The sequence below is a fragment of the Dermacentor variabilis genome, chromosome 4 (assembly GCF_050947875.1).
Source record: "Dermacentor variabilis isolate Ectoservices chromosome 4, ASM5094787v1, whole genome shotgun sequence".
NCBI classification, from domain to species: Eukaryota; Metazoa; Arthropoda; class Arachnida; order Ixodida; family Ixodidae; genus Dermacentor; species Dermacentor variabilis.
This window is the reverse complement of record NC_134571.1, coordinates 13001404-13020063: the sequence shown is the minus strand read 5'-3', so window position 1 is coordinate 13020063 and position 18660 is coordinate 13001404. Positions and strand designations below refer to the sequence as shown.

Genomic DNA, 18660 nt, shown 5'->3' with positions numbered 1-18660 from the left:
GATGGCGAACTGAAGGGCTGCAATATTTTAAACATTGCTCACAGTGATGATGACTTCCAATAAGTTAAGAAAGATGCTGCGGGGTGTCTGATGCCTTGGTTGGTAGATTAGTTGTGCCTAGTAAGGCTTAAATGATTCAGCAAAGTCCTGAAAACAGGGTGTCTACGAACCGGGAAAACCGGGAATTCTCAGGGATTTTGAATAGTCTGGAAATACTCGGAAAACTCGGGGAATTTGTGCTTCTATCAGAGAAAATTATCCAATTTTATCGAAAGGTAACCAAAGTGGCGGTAATGGTGGCTCAAGTAACAGAGAGGAATCGTAACGAATCGTCTTTGACGCCGTGTTGTCGGCTGGAGTTGCCTATGTGCAGTCAACGACCGACTTTCCGGACGCCCGATAATTCGGACTGCCTCTCGGCACCACCAAGAGTCAATGTATAAGAACGTCTGAAATTCCCTTCGCAGTCCGATTTTCTGGACTGCGAAGGCGTTGGTGGTCCAAAATTGGCCTCGATGTCTTCGATTGCACTGAAACCGCAATTTAGAACGACCGACACTGCCTTCTGTCTTGGTCATATTGCGCTGCCCCTTCAAGATGTTCAACAAGTACCAACTCGCCCAAATGTCGATCCTTTTACGCTTCAAACCAGTGCCGCAAAAGCATGCCTCCGTAGCAGCGGCCGCCTCGGTGTTTCGCGAAACTGACACGATGGCGCTGACGGAACCGATCGCAGGAGCTTGGTGGCGCAACCCACCGCCCCGTTTCAAAGGAGACGCTCATAACATCTATCCATCCATCCATCCATCCATTCAGCTGCGCCACATGACCATTGAAGGTAGCCCATTAAGCTTCGTGTCGTTCGAGGCTGTGTTTTTCATTGAAAGAATTCGCCGCTGTCAGCAATGGCACCCACTCCGCCTTTGTGGTCCTCGCGATTGGCTTCGAAGCTCTGAAAGCACAGCGCGTTGCATATTGCCGGTTCCCGAAAGTCAGCTTCGCCGCGATACTGCAATGTGACGCGGTGAAGCATAACAAGCGTAGGAAGGGGCAATTGCTACGGGACAGTATGTATTCCTTAATTATACGCGCGTGCACTGGCCATCTCCTGTCACAGTACGAGCACCGGTATGCCTAATAAGCGTGCTGGCAGGTCTTCAGAGTTTTTTCAGATGTGTCTGTGGTGATTTGAGCGCTTTAGGGCAGTAAAAAACATACATTCATTTTTTTCGAACTGACCGATTTTTCAGACGTTTTCGCGGTCCCTAGGGAGGCCGAAAAATTGGACGTTGACTGTACAACTGACAAAGAGGATACTTCAAATAGTCCTTGGGGTGAACGTGCGGCGGAAGGACGACGAGAACAGAGAGGACCTACGCATTGAAGAATGAATGAGAAAGGAATTTGTGTGCTGCCACTTCTTTGAAGGAGCTTGAGCTCAAAAAACAAAGTGTTGGCTGACGCCTAGATGCAGGTGTCTCTTATCTAAACCAATGTAAACTCATTAAAACAGTGAAACGCAGCACTGAGGCATTGTGTGAGGATTGAGAGTATGTCATGACAGTTCAAGTTGACTTACCAGCTGTTAATTGAGAGAGAATCTCAATTGTGAGAAAGTTCAGGCCTCATACATATGAGCTTGCTATCAGTTGATAGAAATAGCTCATATTCGCAAATATTTTCTTCTATGTGCATCTCCTTTTTATTCATATTTGATAATGTTCAACTTGATTTGCAATGGGTTTTACAATTTTTTAAAAGATATTTGCTGTGCATTTTACTAACCTCTCGCTTCTGTTTTCTTTTTGAATAATATAAACACTACTCCTTACTATTCAAACTGGATTAAGTAGTTTTGTTTAACATGCTTACTAGGGAGGGACAGCATCGAGCGACGTGGTGTCAGCCCATCTTGACATATAACGAAGTTCTGTGTCACTCAAGAAATTTGGCAAAGGCACTCAGGAAAAACCTGGAAAACTCGAGGAATTTGAAAATGTCAACTTGGTAGACACACTGAAAAATCATGCTCATACAAATGGCATTGGGATTGCCCTTTTGTTCTGCTTTTGGTGCAGTTCACACTTGTTCATTGTTGGTTGGAGAAGTTGGTTCTGGTTAAAAATGGTTTTCTTATCGCCGAAAATGCAAAATCAGCCTACTTTGAGCATATTGTCTTATTTAATCAGACGTTCTGCACAAACTGCATTTACTTCTTGAAATTTTACTGCAGTGATTTTAGCTGCACAGTCTGAGTGCTGGTTGTGCTTTGAGTAGGCATCTGTCTTCCTTGTGCACAGCTCCGCTTAGGAGGCTATGCGTGATTATTCCTGTCCTTCAAGAACCAACCAACTATGCACAAACGTTGGATGCCCCGTGCCATTCAGGCAGCCCACTGAAACATTTCGCGAAGCTGGCTTAGAAAGCAAATTCCCATATGGTATAGCTCATACGATTTGGCATGCAACTTAATGGCCACGTGACAAACCGTGCAGGCATTGGATACAGTAAACACAAGGATGAAGAACTTCGCTGAGCATTTGCCACCCCAGCGGCAGCTGCGTATGGTGTGGTTGAGCGTGGCCATGCAGGCCCTATCTTGAAAGTGATTTGTGATAGGTACAGAGTCTAGGCTCGCCGAGTACTGATAGCTTTGTGTGTGCTGTGTTCTCACCACTCAGTTTGTATTAAAGCAAGAGGCAGCACGAAGATCAATTCGCTCACTGCTGCTGCAGCTCTTCCTTACTCGTGCCAGCATTTTGACAGCAAGTGTCCTTGGTCATTGAGTGAGATGTGTTCATGTTTTCCTGCTCGCGGTTGCCACCATGCTTGTTAATTTAGTTAGTAAGGAAATGTTTACAAGTTTATACGGCTGATAAAGATACTATACTTACTTTGTATAGCTGTCCAATAATTTGCTATCACAATTTATGCTTTGCCTTTTGAGCAAAACTGCTAGTTTTTTATATGCTTATAAAGTTGAAGTTTTTAGTATTTGAAAAGTCTGCTTTTTGTCTCTGCCAAAATAGTTTAGATTTTAAATACTAGATTGATGATGTGAAGGAACATACTTTCATTTTTGTTTAGGCGGTATTACGATTGCGGAAAAAATTTGGCACATGGAAAATCACATGCAGGAGGTCCATGTACTGTGCTGAGTGCAGGGTTAGTTAAGTGTCATGTCACTCTGGCTCTGTCTCCATAGCGCAATTTTCAAAATTCGAGACACTTGCACTAAATGGTGTTAATTAATGATTCATTGGCCCACCCCTTGCAGAGCATTGTCTAATCACACAGAGACTTGCCTATTAGACGAAAACAAAAAAGTTAGGTTCCGTAGATATAGAAGAGAGGGTGGATGATTGTTTAGTACATATTAACCATTGTGTGCTTACAGAAGATTGACACCCCCTCTCCCTATTCTGTGCAGGGCCAACCTAGTGGACGGCAGCTGCAGCAAATGGCTCATGAGCTGCTGACGCGTGTGGAGCTGTCATATGACCAGGGCACATTCGAAGGCAGCGCCACGCACCTCTTCGAGCTGGTTGACCAGGCTGCACAACTTCGTCCCGTTTGTATAACCTTCACTAGTGTCATCATCATTATCCCTTTCAACCTGTGCAGTGCAAAGTTATTTTTATCCTTCAATGAACTTGAGAAACCATCTTGCTGCACATCAAAGTTGCCACATTATTGGTTCAACACCACATCATTTGCTGTGCTTTGGCACCTGGGCACGGGTTGTCACTGCAGGAAACATCACTGCTGCGTCTGGTGGAGTTTCGAATACGACAGGCGGAGCTGTGCCCACTGCGCTGGGCAAGCCAGATGGCAGAACTCCTGGAGCGATTCTTGGACCCTGTGATGGCAACACCAGCTGTGCAGCTGCGCCTTCTTGACCTTCTCGCCAGCCATCGACATCTCTGCCAGGTGGCGTACATCATTGCCTAACATTTCAGTATGAGGCCAAGACCTTGGCAGGGCTTATGTGGAAATTCAAGTACGACTACTACATTTTCTTTTCAATTTCTTGGTGTACAGAGTCCTTGTTCTTAGTAAGCCAACTGTTTATTGTTCCTGTTCATAGAGATGTTATTAAAAGCTTAGTTTATTTTTGATAATTGTGCCTTCAGATGTCAAAACTGCAGCCAGGAGATCAACAAGTTTGGAAGGAAGACAAGAATTACTGCACTCAGTGGCAGTTTGGGACAGCTGGATGTGCAGTTTGAATAAAAAAGGAACCAGTGCAAGGGAAGATTAGAATAAGGTTGCTGCTGCTTTTGCCATCCAAAAAATTGTCAGTTTTGTGAAAACGTGATTGGAAACATAATTCCAAAAAAGCTATATTTGTGAAGCAATACCTTGCTTTTGGCTAAGCCATGGCAAAGTTAAACATAACATTTACACTTTTTCACATTTCCATGGTAGCTACAATACTCAAGAAACTTGTGTAGGCAGTGCCATTGTCATTTGCCTTGAAAGCAGTAGTCAGAGCATCATCAAAACTTGCTATATTTTCTAACATAAAAAATAATACACAAACTGGACAGAATAATGTTTTATGTCTTAACTCACAAGTGGCACTAACTGAAGTTTCACACTATCTACTTGAATGTGCTTATTTTCAAGGGTAATTCCAGTCTTTGCTTTTTCTTTACCGCTTTTTAATGCCAAGGGAAAGAAAACTAGATAAGCTGTTTTTTTTTCCATGATACTCTGTTTTTCTTTTTTTTTTATTCACTGCATGTCTTGTTTCCTGGGGTCATTTGTACCCCTCGGTCCTACTTCAGATTAAATGCCCTTGGGCTTAGAAATTATTCGAGAGTGCTTTGCATTAGCAACCACTAGAGTGTATAATAAGATAAGAAAGCAAGAACCCATGTACTGAGCACATGTGTATTTCTTACAGCTGATTGCATTGTGCATACATCTGTGGTGAAGTCATTTTGTGTGGGAGTCCCTAGCATATGTCACTTTACCCTAGTGTAAGGTAGCAAACCGGAGGCATTAACTTCGGTTAACCTCCCTGCTTTTCTCTCATTTGCATCCCCCCCTCTCTCTCTTGGTGTAAGGACAGCTTAGGACTTCATATACAAACTGCTGGTTGACAGGGGATGATGCTTTGTTTTCTTTCTAATTCGTTTATTTATTCAGAATACCCCTAAAGGCCCTCAAAGAGGGTATTATGTAGGGGAGGGGGGGCGACAGTAGTTAACATAGCAAATGGAATAGTTACGCAGTAATAGTGGGACTGAAATACCAACAAAAAACACAATTATAAGCAGTGTGGGATTAAAATTGGGGGAAGGGGATAGGGAAAAAGCAATAAATGCAAAATGTATTTCGGACTAGAATACATACAGCAGTTATGACACTGGTGAGAATCCGTAATATAAAGAAAGCCCAATAAATACAGTGCAGAAAAAAAAAGGTGCTTACAAAATGCACAACACTTACAAAAAACATGCTGAAAAATGCTTATGAAATGGAACAGGAGAAAAATTAAGATGTTAATAGTGCAATACGTCTTAATGTACAAGAAACTGAAAACAAGAATGCTTGAAAAGTAAACACAAATCAATTAGGCAGTGCGGTCAGGCAGTGCGCTCAGTGCACTGCCTGGAATTCTGCTGCATTTCTTTCAGTAGCGACGTGCGATGGCAGGTAGTTCCAGTCGATGACAGTGCATGGTAGGAATGAATTGGAAAAACGATGAGAGTGACATATCGGTCGTTTAACTTTGCACTGGTGATCGCGGCGAGGAAAAATGACAGTAGGGGACTGAAAGAAATCGTCAGAAAGAATTGGTTGATGATAAAGTATGAAAAAGCAGAAGGCGAGCTGCTTGGCAACGATGTGGTAAGCTTTCTAATTTAGCATGATTTCTTAGTGCAGTGATGTTAGTACGACGTGAGTAATCTGAAAAAATTAAGAGCACAGCATGGTTTTGCATGGATTTGATATTATGAGTAAGGTAGGCCTGAACTGGGATCCAAAATGGCAGAAGTCTATTCAATTTTTGGATGAACAAGCATAATGTATGCTGTGTTACATATCTGGGGAGGGGCATGTTTTAGAGAATGTTTGGAAAGGCCAAGTGAATGGCTAGCTGAAACAAGGGTGACGTCAACATTATAATACCATGTTAGATAGGATTGGAAGTGAAGTGCAAGGTACGTAGTGCTAAGTTGAATTTCAGCATTATTGAAAATATAAGGTCTTGGTTTATGGGAATTATGTTGAGTAAATGACATTAACATTGTTTTCGATTCATTCAGCATCGTTAACCATGTGGTATACCAAATATTAATATTGACAAGGTCAGGTTGGAGGAGATCACGATTAGTATTACTTGATAGGTTACAGTATAGTATACCATCATTGGCAAAAAGTCTATCATGGGTGGACACACACTTAGGCAGGTCAATATACATTAGAAAAAGCAATGAATGTAAACACTAATCTGAGGGACAACTGATGTTACGTTCACATAGGATTGATAATTAACAACTGCTCTGTGCAAAAGGAGTTCTTTAATCCACAAGACGACTTTAGGGTGCATGTTAAGCTGCGTTAGTTTTAGTATACGCTTGCTGTGGGGAACACGATCGAAAGCTTTTGAATAATTGAAAAAGATAGCATCAACTTGAAAACGAAAATCGAGTGCAGGGTGTAAGTAATGTACAAAATCGGCGAGCTGAGTGTTGCATGAATACGTATCCTTTACGGAAACCATGCTGTTGCTTACAGATGATGCCATGCTCCTCAAGGTAGTTGATGACCTGAGTGTAAATAATGTGTTATAATAGTCTCCAAATTGTGTTAGCTGGTGGTGGTGATAAACTTTATAGAAAAGGGGAGGGGAAGAGGGAAGTGGCTCAGGGATTGGGCTAAAGTAAGGCCTTGGGCTTGCTTGGCATTCTCCGCCCAGTCCACCAGTACAAGCTGGTGGTCGACATGCCCGGACCTGAGCCAGGTGGTCCAGTCAGTCTCGCTGCTGACCGGAAGATGAGAAAACGGGAGTGAGGTGCATTCCCACATTATGTGTGTGAGTGTCCCTGTTTGTGAACAGAGCCTACATAGGTCGCTTTCCTTGCCCCAGTTAAATAGATGTGATGATAATTGAGTGGCAAAGAGCGATCACTTGACTTGAAAATGGGAGCGACTTTGTCCACCCACCAGTCGTAAGGATTGGTACAGGATGATAATGATTGCAAGAAAGGGCACACAGAATGGGTGAGAGGCTAGCTGAGATATTTTTAAGTATCTTGTTGTTAGGCGCGAGAGTGTCAGATGCGGAAGAGAGTTTAAGATTATTTAATAATCAGTAAATTCCTTCTTCGGTAATAGTTATTTCAGGCATTGCTATGTCGGTGCAAATACTAATGAGAGGGCTGAGCATTAAGCCTTCATGTGTAAAGACGGATGAAAAGCATTGTTTAATAATTGAGCACCTTCAAGGTCAGAGAGAATGTCACAATTAAATTTAGTGTGTGCAATTTCAGGATGGCTGTTGTGGTTTAAGAACATGTCAAAAATGTCGCGGGTTAGTTTTGAGGAGGAAAGAAAGGTCATTTCCAAAAAAGGCACGTCTCGTAGTTTTTAGCAAAGACTGGTATGCTTTTTCACATAATTCATAGCGTTTCCATGATTGTGACAGACAAGTTTTGTCAGCGTTCTTATACAGCTATTTCTTTCTTATTGTTGAGACATCGAAGCCGATCGTTGAACCACGCCGTCAAGTTAAAACACCTTATTTTGGCAAGAGGAATGTGCATGTCAATCAAATTGATTAGTGCATTTTTGAACAGTTTGTTATTTCTTTCTTTCTTATTGTTGCCAAAAAATGCACTATTTTTACATCCTCTTCAAACAAGATCAGACACCAGCAATAAAATTCAGTATTTTGATGTCCCGATGACAATGGAAGGAAAATTCTCATATTTACTTTTCATGATTTCTTTCTTTTAAATGATCTAAAATGTGTGTATCTAAGATGAATGTGAATGCTTGCATTATATATAAGGCATTTCATGTATGATTTGATATTCTGTCCCCTCCACACAAATAACTTCATGTGTTCGTTCTTCAGGCATTCATTGCTAGAGTTTGATTTGACAGAAATAATGCAAATCTGTATGTTACCCACCGTGGTTGCTTACTGGCTGTGGTGTTGGGCTGCTGAGCACAAGGTCGGGAGATCGAATCCCGGCTGTGGCGGCTGCATTTCAATGGGGGCACAATGCGAAAACACTTGCGTACTTAGATTCAGGTGCACTTTAAAGAATCCCAGTTGGTCCAAGTTTCCGGAGTTTCCCGCTATGGTGAGCCGCATAACCAGAAAGTGGTTTTGGCACATAAAACCCCATAATTTAATTAAATTTTTATATCTTTATGTTCATTACCTCCAAATTCGGTTAACGTGGGCTAGAGGAGAGTTGACAAGCTCAATTAACACTTAGTGCAGTGTTTGGCCATGCCATAGCTGGTGTCTCCGTTGCAGGCAGATGAGCTGGTGGAGAAAGTGCTGCTGCCACACGTGTCTCCACTCGAGAAGGACCCTGCTGTTGCGGCCCGTGCTGTGCGCCTTCTAGCTGATGTGCTGCTGCGGGATGACCTGTCGAGCCAGAACACAGCTGATCTGCTTGATGTGCTCCAAAAGGTTTTAGGATGTTTTGTTACATTTGCAGCTTTGGTGTGAATAGCTTTGGCTCATGACCGAATGAGGCATGCTTGTAGGGGTGCACTGACCTCAACCATTTTACAAGACCCGCTAGCAGGTTTACCTGCCTTGAGTGAGCAAGCACTGGATGTGGTCAAATTAATGAGTCAGATGATCAAGATTGAACTCTGTAGCGGGCCTGTCAACCTAAATGGTGTGTAATGCAAAAATAACAATGTACACAGGCACAGACCGCTTCATATGTTCATTGAGGCATTCGTTATCGGAGTTGACGCAACGGTTGAGGCACAAGCCTCAGCGCCAGCCAATGTCCAACTATGGCTCACACTCTGCAATTGCATAATAGCAGCAGGACAAGCAGCAAGATACATGCAGGACACTGAACTTCAACTGGTCTTTACAATCCAATTAGGCTTGTGACACACATAAAAAATTATTCGCTTTATGAGGGGTCTGTCTTCTCTAGGATTCGCTTGGTGTCTTGATGTCTTTCTGTTCAGAAATCTTAAACTTACACCTATACTGGATGTTTCAGCGAACAATTTCAAAATTTTTTAAAGGTTGCCTGTGGTACAGGTATCCAGGATTTCTTTTTTGGGGGGGGGGGGGCAAACCAAAGTAACTTTTCTATGAAAATGAGGCCCCCCCTTGGGTAGATAGCACAATTCTAATTTATGAGCTGGTCTAGTCGAAGAGGCGGACATTACTTGCAAAAAAAATTGAAATGCATAGTCGACTAATTTACAAAAATTCACAAATAAAATTTTTAACTAATTACCTTAAGGCCCATATTGCAATTTACAAATTCTAGCCATGAAGTTTGCAAGGTGGATCCACTTGGAACTAATTCTCAGAATAATACCAGTTTCAAGATGTTAATTCCCAAATTTTGTAGAGAAATGCATTGGCATTCCAGTTACTTTCTTGACAAAACTTAGTTTTATGCATTCAAGCACTAAAGTAACTGGAACACCAATGCATTTCTCCGCCAAGTTTGGGAATTAACATCTCGAAACTGGTGTCGTTCTAAGAATTCGTTCCAAGTGGATCCTCCTTGTGACCTCCACAGCTGGAATTAGTAAATTAGTTAAATGTTTAGTTAGTGAAATTTTGTTAGTCAATTATGCATTTCAATTTTTTGTGCAAGTAGAGTTCGCCGCTTCGAGTAGACCACCTTATGAACTAGAATTGTGCTATCTCCCAAAGGCAACCTTTAAGAATTTTTGAAAGTGTTTGCTGAAACATGCTGTATATACGGCGACATAATCATGCTTTTCTTTCTTGGAACTGTACTTGTGCCTTTTACTGCTGACTGCCGTATAAGTTATGACAAGTCTCCTTCTTTCACTTGAGCCTATCTGCTACAATGATTTGTATACTTCAAGGTAAAACCAACATCACTGTCGTTGTCGTCATCATCATCATTGTTATTATTATTATTAATTCAGAGACACAGGAGGTCCTATTTGAGGTTTATTGTATTATAAAGTGATATTTGGGCTAGTTTGCATTTACAGTCTTGTGTAAGAAAGAGGAGCTCTATATGAACTAATCCGTGGCTGTGTACGTTTGCAAAAGATGTGGTCTTGTATTATCGTAGCGTGCATTTACTGCATAACTATTGCCTTATACACATGTTATGAGCATTACTGCACAGTAGAAATTAGTTTTCAGTTCAGCATTAGTCTTAAATCTTGCATGTATTTCACACTCTGTCTTGTCTGAATTTGGTGCTGGTAATTTCTGCATTACAATAAATTAACCACCTAGCCCAGCTTTCTTGTTTGTTTGCAATGGCCATACAAATCTAACCAGAAGTGACCATTGATACGTATTGCTGTGCAGGTGCTCATGCGAGGTTGGCGGCCTGAAGAGCTGCTGGCACTCAAGGCAGCTGTCGAGGGCCTCTGCCACCTCTTCCAGGTGAGCGTTGTGGGGTTCCCAACCATGCTCTTGGGACAAAGGAACGACAGCACAGTAGTGCAAACAATCACAAGGGCATTTATTGCACCTTTCTTAGATCAATGCCTGCTAGCCGAGTTGCTATCCCCAAAACATGCCGATGGGCGCGTGACAAATCTAGGAAGTCCGACTCACCACGACCGGATAGCGAGCGAATATGTTCGACCCATGCTGGATCCCAACGCCTGGTCGTCCGCGCGTACGGTCACGCGAACGGTGGCGCGTTCAAAGGAGGCCACGCGAGACGGTCTCGCAAAAGCATGGATCGGCGCACGCGCGGGACGTCCGCACTGCTTTCTGTTCCGAACCAAAGAGGAAGAGCTTTCTCCTTTTCGCGGCCAAGTAACCCCGCCGGTAGGCGGCGTTAGCAGCGCAACACTCGCGCCATCTCTCGCACTGCGCTTCAACCACACCGACAACGCGGGCCCCAGGCCATGCGGCGAAGCCGCATTGCAAGAGACGGGAGCTGTGCGAGAAAACACGATATCAGGGGACGCGTGAGAGTCGCGCATCCCCACAGCGTCAAGCCTGCAACATTGCCATGTGAAACGGGGCATGGTTGCTCGGCACTGCTTGCACTGAATGTTATGACACATGACTCTTGTGGCTACATTGCTGGCTCAAGTACACTCAAATTTTGCGCTTAGGTGGAACTTTACCATGCATGCAGTTGGGTGCATTACTTGCCTGTTTCATCTAGAATAAACAAAGGTATACATTGTCTACAGCAATGTCGAAAAAAAAAAGTATTGTAACAGTGAAATAGTAGTACTATCTCTCATTGTTAAAGTGAAAGGTGGCACAAGCATTGTTAGAATGAGACACAGTACACAGAGCTTTGCGATCTCTGCGATCTTTCTGTTTCAGCAACAAAAAGCAGTTTTTAGATAACAAACATGAGGAGGCAGTTACCTTGTCCACAGACATAAAGATGCTGCTTTCAGCAACTAACTGTGCTACCTGCCGTGGTGGCATGGTGACTTTGGTGTTTTGCTGCCAAGCCAGAGGGCACGAGATGAAATCCTGATCACGGCAGCTGTGTTTCGATGGTGGGGAAGCACAAAAATGCCCTTGTACTGTGCGCTGGGTGCACATTAAAAAATCCTAGGCCGTCAAAATTAATTCAGAGTCCCCCACTATGGTGTGCTCCATAAGCATATAATGGGTTTGGCAGGTAAAACACCAGATTTTTTTTTACCTAACTATACCATTTAAGTAAAAAATTGGTTTTTGCACTTATAATGTATAACTCAGTATTTAGGGTTGGGTGAATACCCGATCGAATGCTAGGCTATTCGGCATTCGCTTCTGATAGAATTGCAATATTGCAAGCCAAGAACAAAGGTACCGTTTGACCACTATGCCGCCAAACGATTTTTCAATTATCGAACTTATCTGATTCTGTAGTGCATCTTGCTAAATTTTTCTTACATCACTTATGCACTGGAAAATCTGGAAAATAGTGCAGTTCAGCTTGTCCCCCGTATCCTCCCTTTCCTTAGCCATGTCGTTTCTCGACTACCAAACCACAACTTCGGTTGCCAACACCTGGCAAAACCATGGTAATAAGGCTAACGACCAAGGTAGTGTCACCATGACAAAAATTTGACGAAACCGTTCCCAGCAGTTTGCCGCTCATTGAGTGGCTTAACAGTGATTGCCCCCTGAGATTAAGCGCATGGTATAGACTGAGGACCGTAGAAGTAATGCCCGGGTCTGGGGTCGATTGCTGGCAGTTAGGTAAACTAGAGTAGAAACTCGTTAATATGTTCCCGTCACGTATGTTTTCCTGATGCCAACATTTGCAATCGAGAACACAAAAAATGACCCAATAGAGTTACACTCATTTTTTACCGGTTTGTGCATTCCTTGAAAACATGATTTTTCGGCACCAACATTCAGCATGTCGCCAAACTGCGATCGTATGATACATTTTCCGGCTGCTAGATCCTGTGTAAAAAAGAAAATGTGCAATGCGCGCGCGATCGAGAACAGTATATAGCTGCCCACTCTGGCAGCTTCACCGCAATACTCCGCCGCCTGTATCACATGAAAACACCGGCGTACTCTGTTTCTCATTCCGGTACGAGCACATCTTCTCCGGGGTCGTCGCACACTGTATTCACAGCTATCACCGCCAATCCTACTGCGATAAGCACCTTCGCCTCTCTGTTTCACAGTGCGTGGTGCTGTTGGAAGTGTAGCGCACGCTTTTAATAGGTGATAACTGAAACGCACCACCGTTCCCTGCTGCAGACTGTGATTGTATATGTTTTCTGGCTTCTAAATCCCATGTGAACTAGAAAAGTGGCGAGGCACACACGATCATGAACAGCATATAGCTGCCTGTCTCACGGGAAAACAACGATGCACACAGTTTCTTATTCCAGTATCAGCAAATCTCCACCTGGTTCATCGCATGCCGCATTCACAGCTATCGCCACCCAACCTACTGCGATAAGCATCTTCACCTATCTGTTTTACAGCGCTTGGTGTGTAGTGTCATTGGTAGCGTACTGCATGCTTTTAGTAGGCAATAAACCAAATGCGCCACCGTTCCCTGCTGCAGGTGGCACAATGTGGGCATCCCATTTCACTTCGGCGGCATCCAGCGTCACCCACTAGCTCGATTTCATTCCAGTTTCCCATTGCCCTCTTAAAACACCATGGAATAGGAAAACAGCAAAATGCGTCTTGGGCCACTGGAGCACCACAAGCTTAATGCACGTTTGCATATCGTGCCAGAACGATCCACGCGACGCTTTGCATTACGTAGATGTCAGCAAGAGTTGAGTCTGTCAAATTTTTCTAGTTACTTCGGTTTGTACGTTTTCCTGGTTGGTACATTTTTTTTCGCAGTATTTTCCAAAAAGTATGAATGAGGTTCTACTGTATAGCGTGCATTGAGTTTTTCTGTGTGCTTACTGGATAGAATGGGTTAAGCTCGTGCGTAGGTATAAAGCACTGAGCCTAAACTGCCTGCACCATGCAGTTGTCGCACTAAAGGTCCCATGCGACATCTGTACTTCACGGAATCATGATGATGCATGGATTGATCTGGGCGAATGCGATATTCCCCCACATGTACCATTATCAAGAAATTCAAGTATATAGAACCACAATACTGAGCATAAGTGTGCAAATCAATTTTCTATACTGCTGGCTAGCCATACTGCTGGCATTGTAAAGAAATGTTGAACTTGCCTTTTTGTGGGAAAAGATCCGCATAACAGCACTGAAAATAAACTTCCCATCGATGCAAGTAAAGCGCACCCTGCCCCTCCCCTCTCTATTTAACAAATTTTTCAGCTTTTGTCTCTTGTATCAAGGTTTTATGCAAAGACCACAACTATTCACATCGAGCCAAAACATTTGTATATTTATTAGCCTAATTATGCGAAATACTGCCCCATTTTCCATCACAAAAATATGTGGTATACAAAGTACTGCTATTCAAACCATTTGATTTGAAATTATTTGGCCAAATTACTATTCACATTAAATTTTATTCAAACCTAAAATTTACTATTTGTTCACCCCTGTCAGTATTAAGACCATACTTGGAAAGCAATTATGCCATTGAGCTGCCTTATTATCTCGGGATGATATAAACTGACTAGACCATTCTCGGGATTTGATCCAGAGTCCCCCACTATGGTGTGCCTCATAACCATATTGTGGTTTTGGCACGTAATGCCCCAGAATTTAAATTAATTCTCTGGTTATATAATTTTTATCCTGTGATAGCTATTATGGGCACTTTTTCCCGCTCAGTATAATAGTTCTTTTGGTAGCAGTCATCATCAATATCACCAGACACTTGAAAAATTACTACTTTGTGCAACAAATTGACAGGTGAAGGGGCATTACAAAGTTCACACGTGCTGACCACAAGGTCAGCTGGAGACCACTTTGCTACAAAAGTGATGAGGACAAATGAGGACCTGATTAAGCACTACAGCTATCACTGTGGCTATACTATGGATTGCCACAAGGCTTAGATCTTTTGCTGCAATAAGTAGCTAAATCCTAAGGAAGCGCTGTAGCCTTCCACGCTGCTTTGTCCAAGTAACATGTATAAGGTAACAACATGCTCATTTTGCCAACATTAAGTAGTCATCATTGGTGAATAGGATGTTGGAGGAAGATAAGAGTCGAATACACAAAGATATAATATTCAAATACCAAGAAACTCATAATTGGCATAATTAAGTGTCAAAGATGGAGCAATTTAAGGCTGTGTGAAAGCAAAGCTTGATCTGACTTTATGAGGTAATTGATGTGGGATCAAGTTGGAGCATTTGCAAATGCCAGAGTTACAATTGAAAGCCATGCTGAAGGACTGAGCGAAGTGGAACAGGCAATAACTTCGTGTTATGCGCTCATCTTGGTAAATGACTGGAGAGCTGCAAAGAGTTGGAATTTGCCGTTTAAAAAGTTTTTTCATTGCATTATTATATGGACACTCCAGGTGCATTTGTGCCATTGCCGTGATGTTCCATATAAAGCCCAGGAGGAATAACACTCTCTCCGTGCATTGTATGCTATATGTGCAAGTGAAAGCATGCGAGGGAAGGCGACAGTCACGGCTCAATATGGTGCGCATGAAGGAGAAAGCGGGGAGCAAATGTACCGTCTTCCGCTGTGCGAAAGGCCGTGGGGGGATGGTAGGGAGGGAGAGGGGCCGGTGTTGTGCTCCGGCAGCAACTGCGCATTTTGCAGTCGGGTGCAAGGGGAACTGACGACTGTGACTCAATCTCGCGCACGATATATGGAGGAAAGCAGGGAGGCAGCATGCGAGGGAGGGAGGCCGGCTTCAACTGCTCCTAGAAGTGCGTACTTTGCACGGCTGCACATGGTCGTGTGCACTGTATCTTGAAAGGGATCTGCAGACAGCTGATACCTTTGTGTGCACTGCGCTCTAGCTGCTCTTGTGTTGAAACAATATACGGCACGAATGTCACTTCGCTTGCTGCTGCTGTTGCGCTTGCTCGCACCAGCGCATTGACAGCGACTGTCCGATCTGTTCATGTTTGCTTGTGCACGCTGACACCATGCTTGTTAATCGAGTTATTAAGCGAATGTTTCCAAGTTTATATGGCCGATAAAACTACTATCCTTACTTTGTATAGCTGTCTACTAATTTGCTATTGCAGTCGATGCTTCACCTTTTGGGCGAAACTGAAACTTCTTTTGTTGAGAAAGCTGCTGTTTTCTGTGATGCAGGCACATGTGCGTGATGGACAGCCCACGGTGGCAGTGTCGGTACTGCAACTGCTGTCTCAGCACCTGCACCAGCAATGCTTGGACGGGAGCCCGCCGGCCGACCTGGCTCCGCTTCGGCTGCAGCTGGTCCAGACGTTGGTGGCGCTGCGCACGAGCCCCCTCTATCAGGTTGGCCTGTGTGATCCTGCCACGGGACAGGTGACCTTCAGCCGACAGCTCACCTGCAGCTTCAGGTGAGCATGGTGGCCGCCGGCTGCCCAGTCACTGGGCATGCGCACATAGTATATTGCCGGCTACAGCTGGTTGAAATGCATAACCAACTTGCCCAAAAATCACCACTTTGACTGGTTGAAAAAGCCATTTTTGCAATCGTTCTGAAGTTGATAATGTTCACTGGAGCAAGTTCTATTACTCATTCCATCGGTGTTCTGTCTGTGTTCATTAAGGAACATCTAACATATGGCTATGGAATGTAGCCAGCCTTCTGAACGGTTTTCTTTGGCCACACGTGATCATGACGAACAATGCATCTTTCTTTGGCCACCTGGGCTTCTGACTATACAGTAGAACCTCGTTGATATGTTCCGGTTACGTACGTTTCCCTGGCGCTAACATTCGCAATTGAAAACACAAAAAATGACCCAATAGAGTTACGCTAATTTTTTACCGGTTCATATGTTCTCGGAAAAAAAAATTTTTCGGCACCATCATTCAGTATGTCACGAAACTGCGATCGTACGATACATTTTGCGGCCGCTAGATCCCATGTAAACAAGAAAATGCATGAGGCGCACGCGGTCACATATTTTATGCATTGATTGACACTCATTCGTAATTTATGACTGAAGGGAATACAGCGGCCGTTTCCTTAGTACTGTAGTCTTCCACCTCAATCCTGGGTGTGCATGCCTTTGCAGGGAAGGCTTTCCATGTTGCAGCTCAGGAAGTCCAGCGAGTGTGCAGCAGCTCTGTTTCCGAGAGCCCTTGGATGCACTGCTGTGCTGCTTACGAGAGGTGGGCACCTTCGTCACGGTGTGCATGGTGGTTATTTTATGCTGACACTTTTGTGGCGTGCAGGTAAGGGCTAGAGTCGGTAACGTTCTGGAATCTGACAGATGCAGATATTTTTTATTCAGTTATATGGACACTCCAGGCGTATTTCTGCCGTCGGTGTCGCTGTGAGGGTCCATATAAAGTCCACGGGCGATAAAATTGTCACCGCGTGCCGTATGGTGTATATGCGAATCAAAGCGTGCGAGGGTGAGCCGGCGATCACAATTCAATCTGGCATGTGCGAAGGAAGAAAGGGGAGAGCAAAGGCGCCATCTTCCATCGTGCGAAAGGCCGTGGGTTGGAGGGACGAAGGGGTGGGCGGTGCTGTACTCTGGCAGCAACTGCGTATTTTGCGATCGGATGCAACGGGAACTGACAATCACGGCTCAATCTCATGCACCATATATGGAGAAAAGCGGGGAGGCACAGAAGGGAGGGGGGCAGGCTTTGACTGTGCCAACAAGTCTCCACTTTGCACGGCCGTGTGCGGTCACGCATGCCGTACCTTAAAAGGGATGTGCAGATGGCTCACACCTTTGTGCGCACTGTTTTCTCGCCACTCTTGCATTGAAGCGATAGACCGCACGGAAGCCACTTTGCTCGCTGCTGCTGCCACACATTCTCGCACCAGTGTTTTGACAGCGAGTATCCGCACTCATCAAGTGTGATGTGTTCATGTTTGCTTGTGAGTGTTGACACCATCCTTGTTAATTCAGCTAGTAAGCGAATGTTTCTAAGTTAATACAGCCGATAAAACTACTATCCTTACTTCGTATAGTTGTCTACTGATTTGCTATTGCAATCAATGCTTCGCTTTCGAAAAAAAACTGCGACTTTTTTCTTGCTTTTTTACATCATGGTGCGTCAGAGTGTGCACAGGTCCCTGAAACCCTTCAAAACACTTGAAATAGAAAATTAAAATTTTGAGGCTTTAAATGTACAGCAATTCTTTAACCCCCTTGAAAACCCTTGATTTCTTTGGATACCGTAGAAAAAGTCTGATTATGCAACTGACTTTTCATGGTAGGTGACTGCGGTCGCAGCAAGCACTGTAACGAAACAATGCCAGGGATGTTACTGCTGTGCCAATTGCGTTGAACTGCACCCAGAGATGAACCCTGCTATGTCCTGCTCCATTTTAGCTAAATCTGATAACTCTGCTCCTACCATGGTAGGAAGAGATACTTGGACAAAACTGAACAGTCCTTAAACGCCATTTTGCCGCACCACTGAAAGCGATGTAGTGTGAGCCAGTGGCTACGTTGGCTGAGCAGTGGACCGATCCAAGCCTGAATTGTGCCACTGTTTCTTCCGTGCTTCTGTGGGCCATTGTGTAGACAGGTTCTGCTTTTAAAGCAAATTTCTTAATGGCCCATTCTTGTGGCGTAACCGAGCAAACGACTACAACAGCGAAAGAGCAAATGCGGAGTGGCAGATGAAAAACACGACCAATGAGAGCGGCCCCTTCAGTGAGGTGCGCACAGGCAACTGGTTTCAACTGCCCTGCCGCTGGATGGGTACTCCTATCTGGTCTCAGCTGGACCGCTCGTTTCGTACTATCGTCTGCTCATGTTAGCTCTCGCTTCGGCTTGTTTGGTTTGCTTGGTTTGGTCTCATTTGCGCTTGTTTCAATAGTCATGGTTTGCGATTGTTTTGTAGGCTGATTGTATGCGCGATGCGAATTGTGTAGTTCTGGAAGCCATGCGGCACCAATGATTACACTAGAACCTTCGACA

The 18660-nt window shown here is 44.0% G+C and overlaps 1 protein-coding gene across 9 annotated transcripts in view; it reads left to right on the top strand.

Annotated features, from left to right (window-relative positions):
• Window positions 1–18660, top strand: part of gig (TSC complex subunit tuberin) — a 161109-nt gene that overhangs the window by 34766 nt on the left and 107683 nt on the right. For all 9 annotated transcript variants that reach the window (XR_012827283.1, XR_012827284.1, XM_075688130.1 and 6 more), the window contains 6 exons: window positions 3431–3571; window positions 3754–3930; window positions 8504–8662; window positions 10529–10606; window positions 15872–16104; window positions 16789–16885. Coding sequence is in view for 7 of the 9 variants with exons in the window: in XM_075688130.1 (XP_075544245.1) it covers window positions 3431–3571; window positions 3754–3930; window positions 8504–8662; window positions 10529–10606; window positions 15872–16104; window positions 16789–16885 (885 nt within the window). In the remaining 2 variants the exon portion in view is untranslated. The remainder of the gene's footprint in view (window positions 1–3430; window positions 3572–3753; window positions 3931–8503; window positions 8663–10528; window positions 10607–15871; window positions 16105–16788; window positions 16886–18660) is intronic.